The sequence below is a fragment of the Podarcis pityusensis genome (genome assembly GCF_964106645.2).
Source record: "Podarcis pityusensis genome assembly, chromosome: 5".
Classification (NCBI taxonomy): Eukaryota; Metazoa; Chordata; class Lepidosauria; order Squamata; family Lacertidae; genus Podarcis; species Podarcis pityusensis.
Genome location: NC_138032.1, coordinates 93,728,368 through 93,741,111, shown reverse-complemented (window position 1 = coordinate 93,741,111; position 12,744 = coordinate 93,728,368). Strand labels below are relative to the sequence as shown.

At 46.3% G+C, this 12,744-nt stretch overlaps 1 protein-coding gene across 1 annotated transcript in view; it reads left to right on the top strand.

The window, feature by feature from the left end:
* Positions 1-12,744, top strand: part of VWF (von Willebrand factor) — a 155,535-nt gene that overhangs the window by 13,695 nt on the left and 129,096 nt on the right. Inside the window, exons 6-7 of the mRNA XM_081005352.1 lie at positions 721-845; positions 11,172-11,388. Coding sequence (XP_080861478.1) covers positions 721-845; positions 11,172-11,388 — 342 coding nt within the window. The remainder of the gene's footprint in view (positions 1-720; positions 846-11,171; positions 11,389-12,744) is intronic.

Here is a 12,744-nt window from a genome sequence, read left to right as displayed (position 1 = left end):
TACATTAATAATTGAGGGACGCGGGTGGCGCTGTGGTCTAAACCACTGAGCCTTGGGCTTGCCGATCAGAAGGTCGGCAGTTCGAATCCCTGCGATGGGGTGAGCTTCCGTTCCTCGGTCCCTGCTCCTGCCAACCTAGCAGTTTGAAAGCACGTCAAAGTACAAGTAGATAAATAGGTACCGCTCCAGCGGGAAGGTAAACGGCGTTTCCGTGCACTGCCCTGGTTCGCCAGAAGCGGCTTAGTCATGCTGGCCACATGACCCAGAAGCTGTACACTGGCTCCCTCGGCCAGTAAAGCGAGATGAGCACCGCAACCCCAGAGTCATCCATGACTGGACCTAACGGCCAGGGGTCCCTTTACCTTTACCTTTACATTAATAATGAAATGTGATGCTTTCTGGAGTTCTGATGTCTTCTCTTTATAATAAGCTACCTTAGTAAACAGTTCCAACCTTTATAAGGAGGTATTTGGCAGTTACATTTCAGATGTGTTATCATCCTAAGGATCACATTGTGGGAACATGTTTAGAAGACAATTGCGCATGTTGGGCAGAATATTTTAAATTGTGTGTTTTACCTGCTTGTCTGCAGAAAACTATCCAGCACAATCGACCGTTGAGGAAGGAAGATTCATTTGCTTAAGCTTCATTCTTGATCAGAGAACTCTAAGCAAATTGTCATATTCAAGTAATGGCCTATTTTCCTCCTTGCAACTGCAGGAACTCTGGAAGAGAACCCCTACATTTTTGCTAACTCGTGGGCCATGCACAGTGAAGAGAGGAGATGCCAGAGGGTCAATCCCCCAAGCTATACCTGCAACATTTCATCTGAGATGGAAGAGAAGGTTGGTACAGCACCGAGAGCTTCATTGACAGCCGGGCAGAAAGGAATCCTACATTTTAGTTAATTTATATTATAGTTTTGCAGTACAAAATTGTAATTCATGTTCACACACACACACACACACACACACACAGTATTTCCTTTGCCAAAATAACAGCATTTCAGACGGGGGAGTTCAAAGCATATTAAATAATGCACCTTATTCTCTTGAACTGTATGTTCATGATTTAAAACCCCCACAGCAGGGGCCTTTTCCTACTGCTACTGGATGGCAACCAGTTTCTACTTGTCCTCAGCAGTTTATCAGATGCCGTTTTAAAATTTGCACAAAGCATTTTAGTGTGGATTTTTGACAGGACCCAGGCAAGTCCTGTGAACACCTTTTCTTTACCCATTTGGCAGGAGGCTGATAGCGGACTAAAAAGTTCCAAGTGGCATTTTTTAAAGGGAGTTCCCCCTTCCCATTTCATTTGTCTGACTGTCACCTCTGGTCAATCAGATTTTGAAACCATGCAAATTCCCTGCAGAACCTGTTTTAGCAGAGACAATGTGCAACACTCCCTTCCTTTGACATTCTAAAAGAAAAGAAGCGAGGCACACACCCAAAATTTGCCTTCGGCCACTGTTGCTTCTCTCAAATACTGTTACGTTGCAAAAATTCACGGCTGAATCAGAAGACAAGGCAGCTGTGACTATCTCCTGGGCCTTTTCACCTGTACTCTTCACCTGCCTGCTGTTTTTAGCAGGTCTTCAGGTATTGTGACATAGCAGGATTTAGCAAAGGGGGGCAACAGGGCTCCTCTACCTTTTGCAGCCATGTTAGGAGGGAGGTGGGATTTTAGTAAGCGCTTCTTGTCTCTTCTGTGCTCTCTCCTCTATCCGGCTTTGGTTAGTCGGGAAGAGGGATTAACAGTTAGATGCTAAGGGAAGCCCATTTCACAATTGGGAACCAAATATCTCAATAAGGCACCCAAGCCTCAGGAAGCAAAAGCCAGATGAAGCAGAGAGTTACACTCAATAATTCAAGCACCTGAATATCCCACTTCCTGCTTCCTTTTAAGAACAGTTACCGTATTTTTCGCCCCATAGGGCGCACCGGCCCATAGGGCGCACCTAGTTTTTTTTTTTTGGGGGGGGGGAAATAAAGAAAAAAAAATATCCCCCCCAGGCGCGGGGCGGGGGAAGCCCGAGCTTCCCCTGACCCCAGCCCCCAGAACAGGCTGCTATCCGCAAGCCTAGGGAGCCTGGCGGGAACTCTCGCAGCCTCCCAAGGCTTGCGGACAGCTTCCTGAAGCCTTGAGAGCGAGAGGGGTCGGTGCACACCGACCCCTCTCGCTCTCCAGGCTTCAGCGAAAGCCTGCATTTGCCCCATAGGACGCACACACATTTCCCCTTCATTTTTGGAGGGGAAAAAGTGCGTCCTATAGGGCGAAAAATACGGTATTTACTGATAAAATAAGAGGTTGGGGTTGACAGCATCTTTTCCTCTCCTGGTGCAGAAGTAAGATCTGCCCATAGGAAACAATGGCATCCACCCAGAAAGAAAGAGAAAGAAATTAGTAGGAAGATGCTTTCATGCTTTTTCTAAGTCATGCCATCTTTGTGGGGGGAAATAAGTTTGTGGTTTGTTTGTTTTTTACATTGCAAACAACTGGCCTGCCAAGACAAATGCATACTTAAGATTTGTGGCATTTTTTGTGTGGGGGTGGGGGAGTTCTGTGGCAGAGAGAGCAAGAGAGAGGCCAATGTACTTTACTGTAAACACTGCAAGCTGGAGATGCGGTTGAGAGAGAAGGCAGAGAAACAGCGTTTGTTTTGAAAAGGGAAATGCAGCAGTAAGGTTGCAAAGTTGAGTGCAGGGGTAGTACTGGGAAAGAGGGAGGATTCAACTCTCTGTGCTCATTTTTTTGTGGTTTTCTAATGGAAATTGCCTATCTTCACAGTTGATAAAAGAAAAGGAAGTATCAACCGTTATTAGAGCCCCATACTCCATGCTGGCTGTCCCTGCCTTTGCAGTTAAAAAAATCAATATGGAAAGTGGCTGGGTAGCCTATAAAGGTAAAGGGGACCCCTGACCATTAGGTCTAGTCGTGGCCGACTCTGGGGTTGCGGCGCTCATCTCGCTTTATTGGCCGAGGGAGCCGGCGTACAGCTTCCGGGTCATGTGGCCAGCATGACTAAGCCGCTTCTGGCGAACCAGAGCAGCGCACAGAAATGCCGTTTACCTTTCCGCCGGAGTGGTACCTATTTATCTACTTGCACTTTGACGTGCTTTCGAACTGCTAGGTTGGCAGGAGCAGGGACCGAGCAACGGGAGCTCACCCTGTCACGGGGATTCGAACCGCCGACCTTCTGATTGGCAAGTCCTAGGCTCTTTGGTTTAACCCACAGCACCACCTGCATCCCTTGGGCAGCCTATAGACAATTGTTAAAAGAAGAGGAAGGGAATTTAAAAGTAAAAGCCTTTGAGGAGATAAGACATTGTCTCACTGACTGACTTCAATATCATCAACTATACAATATTTTTAATTCGGACAAGAAAACGGGTTTTGGTAAGGAAGAATCCAAATTGCATATGGTTTTATTAAAAAGCAATAAAGAGCTATTATCTAAAACATACAAATTTTTATTGGAATGGGATCTTAAAGATGAAGCAGTAAAAGAAGTAATGGTAAAATGGGCCCAGGACATTGGCCATACAATACAATTGGACCAGTGGGGAAAATTATGGAGGTCAGACAGCAGATTTACTGCCTGCCAAACTATCAAAGAAAACATAATGGAAATGCTATATAGGTGGCATTTGACACCTATAAAACTAGGCAAGATTTAGAAGTTAAAATTCAACTTACTGTATTTTTTGCACCATAACACTCACTTTTTTCCTCCTACAAAGTAAGGGGAAATGTCTGTGCGTGTTATGGAGGAAATGCCTACGGGTGGCGGGGGGGATCTGCTGCAGTCGTGAGCAGAGGATCCATGGTTCCCCTTCCTTCCCTCCTCCGTGGCTCGCTTTGAAACAGCAAAGCGGGAGAAGAGCCGCTGAGTGGGGAGGAGAGAGGGACAGAGAGCCTGCTTCTTTAAAGGAGCAAAGCGGGAGAGGAGAGGATCCGCTCCTGTCCGGTTAGTTCCTTTAAAGCAAGCAGGCTCTCTGTCCCTCTCTCCTCCCCACTCAGCTCGCTAAATAGCAGCAGAGTTTTTCAGCTCGCTAAGCTAGGGATGAGCGGGGAGGAGGGAGAAAAGCAGAGCTTGCTTGCTTTAAAGGAGCAAAGTGGGAGAGGAGAGGAGCCTTTTCCCCTTAAACCCCTCTCCTGCCTTATTAGCAGCATCCTTCTCCACTCACCCCACGCGTGCTTCTTCTCCCCTTAAACCCCTCTTCTGCATTATTAGCAGCATCCTTCTCCACTCACCCCACGTGTGCTTCTTCTCCCCTTAAACCCCTGTCCTGCATTATTAGCAGCATCCTTCTCCACTCACCCCACGCGTGCTTCTTCTCCCCTTAAACCCCTCTTCTGCATTATTAGCAGCATCCTTCTCCACTCACCCCACGTGTGCTTCTTCTCCCCTTAAACCCCTGTCCTGCATTATTAGCAGCATCCTTCTCCACTCACCCCACACGTGCTTCTTCTCCCCTTAAACCCCTCTTCTGCATTATTAGCAGCATCCTTCTCCACACACCCCACGTGTGCTCCTTGTCCCTTGAGTGCTTTTCCTTCTCTCCCCACTTAAAACGTGGTTACAAAGCAAGGATCCACATGGATCCTCAGGATTTTTGCACTGGGTCACCCCAAATTCACCATCAGATCACATAGCATGGCCATGGCTACATCTTGCACCAAAAAAACATGCACCCACTGTTGCCTGGGGCCGCAGTGGTGCAAAAACGTGGTTACAAAGCATGGATCCACATGGATCCTCAGGATTTTTGCATTGGGCTACTCCAAACTCACTGTCAGATCACATGTCTGTGGCCACAGCATGAACCACAAAAATCATACATCCACTGTTTTGTTTAGAATATTTTTTTTCTTGTTTTCCTCCTCTAAAAACTACGTGCGAAAAATACGGTATGTTGGAAATGCAGAGGGGACAATGATGCACGTCTGGTGGGGCTGTGAGAAAGCTTCTGGGGGATTATTCGAGAAGAGCTTAAAAAGATGTTTAAAATTTCAATTGAAAAGGCTCTCCTTTTGAGCATAGTAGGGAAAGATAAGAAAAGGATATTTTTATATGCAACTGCTGCGGCCAGAATATTACTGGCAAGAAATTGGAAAAGAGATATTAGCCCCACGAAGGAGGAGTGGATAAACAAATTAGGCGAATTTATAGGTTTGGTTAAATTAACGGCAGCTATAAGAAATCAGTCTAATCAAAATTTGAGGAAAGAATGGCAATGGGAAAATACTGGTCCAAAAAAACAACAACAGTATGTATAGATTAAATATGTAAAGATGAATCAATTAGAAATAAGTTTAATGATGGTTAGATAATGAACAGGATAATGACACAATGTAATATATACACTAATTTATAAGAAGTCGAGCTGTGGTGGAGGGAAGCCACACGGGTGTATATTACTGTCTTTCTTATTTTGATGTACACACGGTTTGTTTTATCGATTAGTAACTGTAAAATTATTCATTTATAGTCTTTAATTGTGATAAAAAAATAAGAAAAGGATATAGTGGTGTTCCTTGTTGGCAAAGTAAGGTGAAGTGGATACTGTTTTGCTTGCAAATACAGTGGTACCTCTGTATTTGCCAGCGTGGTGTAGTGGTTAAGAGCGGTAGACTCCTAATCTGGGGAACCGGGTTCGCGTCTCCGCTCCTCCACATGCAGCTGCTGGGTGACCTTGGGCTAGTCACACTTCCTTGAAGTCTCTCAGCCCCACTCACCTCACAGAGTGTTTGTTGTGGGGGAGGAAGGGAAAGGAGAATGTTAGCCGCTTTGAGACTCCTTAAAGGGAGTAAAAGGCGGGATATCAAATCCAAACTCCTCCTCCTCTTCTTCTTCTTCTTCTTCTTCTTCTTCTTCTTCTTCTTCTTCTTCCATATGCTTCAGGTTACATACACTTCAGGTTATGGTCTCCGCTAACCCAGAAATAGTGCTTCAGGTTAAGAACTTTGCTTCAGGATGAGAACAGAAATCGTGCTCCGGTGGCGCGGCGGCAGCAGGAGGCCCCATTAGCTAAAGTGCTGCTTCAGGTTAAGAACAGTTTCAGGTTAAGAACGGACCTCCGGAACGAATTAAGTACTTAACCCGAGGTGCCACTGTGTGCCTCTGCTTTACCCAACGTGGCTGTTGCAATGAATGTTTCAGCCAGTCAGCCACTTACACTGTGCAAAGGCGGGGCAGGTAGAAGAAGATCCCTACTAAGTGCAATTTGGAGAATATGTGGTCCAATCCAGCAAAAAACCTGTGAAGCAGGGCAGCCTCCTAGCGAGCAACTTGACTAAGCCGAGAGTGTGCAGTGAGCTTTTATACTTCTAGGACTTCATCAACCAGCCTCTTCCGACAGGAATGGATGGCTTAAAAGAGAAAGGCCTCTGACTTGGAGCCTAGCATTCCTTCTCCTCTTTACCAGGCCCTCTAGACCAGGGGTCAGCAACCTTTCTCAGCAGGGGGCCGGTCCACCGTCCCTCAGATCCTGGAAGAGGAATGGACTTTATAGATCGAGGGATTTGATTGTGGATAGTAGAATTGTATTGTACCATGCTACTAAAAGGAATAGGCATCCCAAGAAACCTCAGTGGTTCAAAAACATTCAATAGATGTTATTTCTGCTGTAATAAAAGACCTTGTTCAGCCGTGGGCTGGTCCACCGTCCCTCAGACCATGTGGTGGGCCAGACTATATTTTGGAAAAATATATATGAACAAATTCCTATGCTCCACAAATAACCCAGAGATGCATTTTAAATAAAAGCACACAGTCTACTCATGTAAAAACACGCTGATTCCCGGACCGTCCGCAGGCCGGATTGAGAAGGCGATTGGGCCGCATCCGGCCCCTGGGCCTTAGGTTGCCTACCCCTGCTCTAGACCTCTTGACTGTGTTGATGTGGGTCTCTGGTGGGGAGAGAGGCAGTTTTTTGGGCAGTGCAAGCGGTCTCGACCACTGGAAGTTCTGCAACAGGGATCATTCAGTTCTAAGATGGGGAGGTCAGAGTTGTAGCAAGGGTCAGAATACATATGTAACCCTTTATCCATAAACAATGATCTAAATAAAAATCACACCCCCCCCCGACCTGGTTACAAAATGTTATTCAGGTTACAGTTGCTATTCAGCTACAGTTGACCAGCGGTGACTGGAAGCGGCTGCTAAGTCATGTATGTCAGAAAGCACCCCCTCTCTGTGTTGTCTCTTACCCAAACTGCCTCACCCAGTCATTTTCCCTCTTGACTCCAGTTACAGATAGGTAGCCGTGTTGGTCTGCCATAGTCAAAATAAAAAAAATCCTTCCAGTAGCACCTTTAAGACCAACTAAGTTAGTTCTTGGTATGAGCTTTCGTGTGCAAGCACACTTCTTCAGATACACTGAAACAGAAGTTGCCAGATCCTTCTATATAGTGAGAAGGTGGGGAGGGGTATTACTCAGAAGGGTGGTGGGAATGGGAGATTGGCAGATAGCTGAGATGAGCCTGCTGACGACTCTTAACGACTGTAATAGGTCTTACAGGAAAAGGCAAGGGGTGAGAAGGTGAGAAATGGCTTAGTCATGTATAATGGGATAAGAATCCAATGTCTTTGTTCAAACCAGGTCTCTCCATGGTTTTAAGTTTGGTAATGAGTTGCAATTCAGCAGCTTCTCTTTCCAGTCTATTTCCAGTCTATTTACTACAAATGAATTTCAGAAATAGACTGGAAAGAGAAGCTGCTGAATTGCAACTCATTACCAAACTTAAAACCATGGAGAGACCTGGTTTGAACAAAGACATTGGATTCTTATCCCATTATACATGACTAAGCCATTTCTCACCTTCTCACCCCTTGCCTTTTCCTGTAAGACCTATTACAGTCGTTAAGAGTCGTCAGCAGGCTCATCTCAGCTATCTGCCAATCTCCCATTCCCACCACCCTTCTGAGTAATACCCCTCCCCACCTTCTCACTATATAGAAGGATCTGGCAACTTCTGTTTCAGTGTATCTGAAGAAGTGTGCTTGCACACGAAAGCTCATACCAAGAACTAACTTAGTTGGTCTTAAAGGTGCTACTGGAAGGATTTTTTTTATTTTCCCTCTTGACTGTTTATTATGTTCTGGACTTCCTTTGAGGTGCTAACTTTGTTTTTTGCCAATCTGCTTTCCATCTTCTGTTCCCTTTTGCAACACCCAGCCACTTGTTGATAGAAAACAGAGCTCCTGGTTCATACAAATAATCCTGTTTGTTTTCGTACCATTGAACTTTCTGATGACTGATGCTTTCGGCTTGTTTGGGGTTTTGCTTGGAGATGCTTAACCAAGGCCCTCAATGCTCTTCACTCCCAGAACAGGGACAATTCCTCCTTCCTCTGCCCTCAGCCAGTCTAGTTCTGCCTACCTAACCACATCTAGCCCAACTTGCAGCTTTTGCCGGTTTAGAAAAAACTTACAATGCTTTGGTTGTAATGGCTTTTTGGCATGGAATAGTTAGTATGGAGGGCTTGCAGCCCGTTCCAGTGCCCCAAGGGACCTCCACAACAGGATTCTTTATTGCTACCCTTCATCATGAGACCCCAGCTTTGGAGGAGCCACTTTTGCGGTAATGACAGGCATTTTAACTGTGATGTTATTGTTGGGTTGGCTCTAGAGTTAGACTCTAGAGGCGACACAGGTGGCGCTGTGGGTTGAACCACAGAGCCTAGGACTTGCCAATCAGAAGGTTGGCGGTTTGAATCCCTGCAACGGGGTGAGCTCCCATTTCTCGGTCCCTGCTCCTGCCAACCTAGCAGTTCGAAAGCACCTCAAAGTGCAAGTGGATAAATAGGTACCGCTCCGGCGGGAAGGTAAACGGTGTTTCCGTGCGCTGCTCTGGTTCACCAGAAGTGGCTTAGTCATGCTGGCCACATGACCCGGAAGCTGTACGCCGGCTCCCTCAGCCAATAAAGCGAGATGAGCGCCGCAACCCCAGAGTCGTCCACGACTGGACCTAATGGTCAAGGGTCCCTTTACCTTGACCTTAAGCCCCACTGAATGCAATAGGGCATGTCTGAGTAGGCATGGTTAGGAAGATTGCACAAGTAGTCATGCTTACAGTAGCCCTATTTAAATCAATGGAACTTAGCTTAGTCATGATCAACTTGTCCCATTGGCTTCAGTGGGTCTGCTCTAAGCATGATTAAGTCTGGATCTAACCCATTTTTTAAAAATATATGTATATCAGAACTAGGACTAGATTTGGACCTTTTAAACTAAAGCAGAAAATCCTAAGGGCTCATTAGCATGACTTCTGTACCTTCTGCTCCTTTTAAATATGGGGTGCACTGCTTGCCAGCTTCCCAGTGTCCTGTGCCCCCACCTATCTGCTTTGCTGACCTTCAATGGCACTAGAAATGTCCTCTTTGAGGTGTCCCACCTCTCCTTGCCTCATGGTAAGACTGAGCTTCATTTGGGCAGAATTACGGAAAGATACCACAGCAGTTGTGCTTGTATCAACTACTATCAAACAGAGAGCATGGACAGAGGATTATTTCTGCTGCAGGCTGAAGAAGCGAAGCCTCTGTGTTATGTATTCAGGAGACTTTTGTGGCATTTTCAAACATTAGTTTAATTTATTCATTCTCAAAGCAATACATTGTTCTATTAATAGCAGTTCAGCAATACCAGGGCCTGTTGGAAGAATTTTGATCTTTTACATAAAGAAAAACAGCTTCCTTTGTTTGCTAGGCTCTGCCTCAAGAATGCACAATTCCCCATCCCTCAGCGCCTTTCAATGTGCCATGGTCAGCTGTCGGGGGCAGAGAACAATAGCTATGGTTCAGTCTGTATTCTGCCCACCACTACTGAGCTATGGGGTTTCGTACTCTTTCTTCCTACTCAAAGGGGTTGGTGGAAAAGTGTTGCATGACTCTTGAGTCCTGCCAATTTCTTCAGTGAACATTAAATCTGTTTCTCAGATTAATCTCTCTGAAGGTTAGTGTGAGGATAAAATGGGTGCAGCGTTGAGGCATGTCTATGGGATTAAGAACCCAATAAATAAAAGGAGTATAGGATAAAATTTATAATAACATAATGAAGCATTTAATTCTTTTTAAAAGGGGGGGGCAGGAGCTAGCCTGTCTCCTGACTTGAAAGGAAAGTCTGTGCCTTGACTAAAGACACTTTGTGTAATGAGTTGGTGGCAAAGGTGAGATTTTCACTGGGGACTTGGCCTCTACTCAGTGCCGGATTTACGTATAAGCTAAACAAGCTGTAACTTAGGGCCCCACTCTCTTGGGGGCCCCAAAAAAATTTAAAGGAAAAAAACCTGGATGTGCATTTCCAAAATATAAGATAAAAAACAAATAAAATAAAACCAACAGCAAGAGTGTTTTGTGTTGTGTTGTATAGGCTCCTATTGGTTATGTGCAAATGGCTTTAGATGCCTATTAGGTCCATAAATTACCATATAGCATATATTCAACACAAAGAAAACATCGACAATTTGTTGTTGACAAGGACAGCTGGATATATAAAGGGCCCATTACCTTCAGTAGCTTAGGGCCTCATCAAACCTAAATCTGGCCCTGCCTCTACTCTGTACCAGCCACCAGGGCCAGGCGCCCCATGAGGTCTCTGCAGTGAATGAAACAGGAGTGAACAGAGGAGAGAGTATTCAGACATGAAGCCCTGCTCCTGACATCTCTCCAGGGACAATTCATGGGGTGGAGGAAGAGAATAGCACCTGCATATTCCTGCAGTTAGGGACGTGGGTGGCGCTGTGGGTTAAACCACAGAGCTTAGGGCTTGCTGATCAGAAGGTCGGTAGTTCAAATCCCCGTGACGGGGTGAGCTCCCGTTGCTCGGTCCCAGCTTATGCCACCCTAGCAGTTTGAAAGCATGTCAAAGTGCAAGTAGATAAATAGGTACCACTCTGGCGGGAAGGTAAACAGCGTTTCCATGCGCTGCTCTGGTTCACCAGAAGCGGCTTAGTCATGCTGGCCACATGACCCAGAAGCTGTACGCCGGCTCCCTTGGCCAATAAAGCGAGATGAGCGCTGCAACCCCAGAGTCAGCCACGACTGGACCTAATGGTCAGGTCCTTTACCTTTATTCCTGCAGTTACACCCTTCCCTTCCTGAACCCACCCTTATCCCATGAGGCTTATTGTAATAGCTTTGTGACAGCTCTAATTATTCTGTACCTGCAGGGCGTTATAGAAAATTGCCAGCTGCTGAGGACATCCACTGTGTTTTCCCAATGTCATCACTTGGTTGATCCCGAGCAATTCATTGGCCTCTGTGAAGAAGACATCTGCAGATGTGCCCAGGATAGGAACTGCCACTGTCCCGTTTTTCTAGAGTATGCCAGAAACTGTGCTCGTCAAGGTGTGATTCTGGAAGGATGGCCTGCCAGCGCTGCATGCAGTAAGTTTCCAAGACTTGGTTTCTAGATTATCCCAGCAGTACAGATTGATTTGGAGAGTTCTGAAACACTAGGAACATGTCTTGAACTCCCAGTTCCAAGCAGAAAGCTGTCATGATTGCCTAAGGGCACAGACAGAGCGTTGCTCTGATCTTGCATCTCTCATGGTGCCAGCTATTTGTGGGCTATTTCTTATCCATGCTTTTCAACAGAGATGTGTAACCTTTGGAAGGGACTGTCAGGTGGTGTTACTGCTACTGTGCTAATGACACACAGGACTTCTTCGTCTTTTCACCAAACCCAGTGGCCGTGGCCAAGTCCCTGAATGAATGTCTGCACCAAATTATGGGTTAGATGAGGGCTAGCAATATGAAACACAATCTGGATAGGTCAAAGGCTATGATGGTGGACTGGCCACGGGCAAGAGGGTTTTTGCTTTTGCGTGTTCAGACCCAGAAACCTCCCCCCTAAATAAATTCACACTTGGCTCAAATTTTGGTTTTGGGCAGAATTTAGGCCACAACTTTATTGATTACAGAAAGTGACTGGTTGCATAGGCTCTGGTTCGACTAGCTCCCTGCCATGCAGGTAGCGCTGACCCAGGGCACCAGCATAGGTCAGCCAAGGGGGAACACGTGGATAAGCGGAAAGCCAGGAACGGGCTAACTCCGCCACCCAAATGTCCCCCTGGACTCAGGCACGGGCACAACCCCCTCTCAGGGGTTGACCAAACCATCAAGTCCCTGGATTCCTTTAACGGAATACCCTTCACATAGGGATGGCAAGAGCGTTCTCCCATCCCTATCACCTGAACCAGAGCCTGTCCACAACCTTACAAGTTGTGACGATTTGCGAAACCCAAATGGCACCAGCCAATCAGCCAAGTGGGGAAAATTCCTGCTGTGCCCCTGTCCCAACGACAGACGACACACAATGGCATAACAAGGTCAAACTCACAGCCCCAAATATAGAGAGAGGTGGGCGGGTGTTCCAAATGCACGCGCCAAAAGAGGAAGCTCTGGGTCACGTTCATGGGTATAAATAGGTCCCTCAGACTGTTTGGACTGCGTCCCATTGGCCAGATTGCACCCAGCTACGAGGGACCTACCAATCGGGTGTTGTGGCTGACCAGTCGTACCCACCCACAACACAGGGTGTCAGTTTCCAGGTCTCACCACAATATGTGCCTTCTTTAAAGGAGGACCTGATTTATCTGTCCCTCTAAAGGACAAGGGCTACTCCCTTCATTGATCCTTTTCACAAGCTTGGACAGGAGAGCTAGTTCTGCAGGTGCTTTTCTCCAACAAAATTGCCCTTGGTCATCCATTGGAAACCTCTCATATCAAATGCTGTAAGGT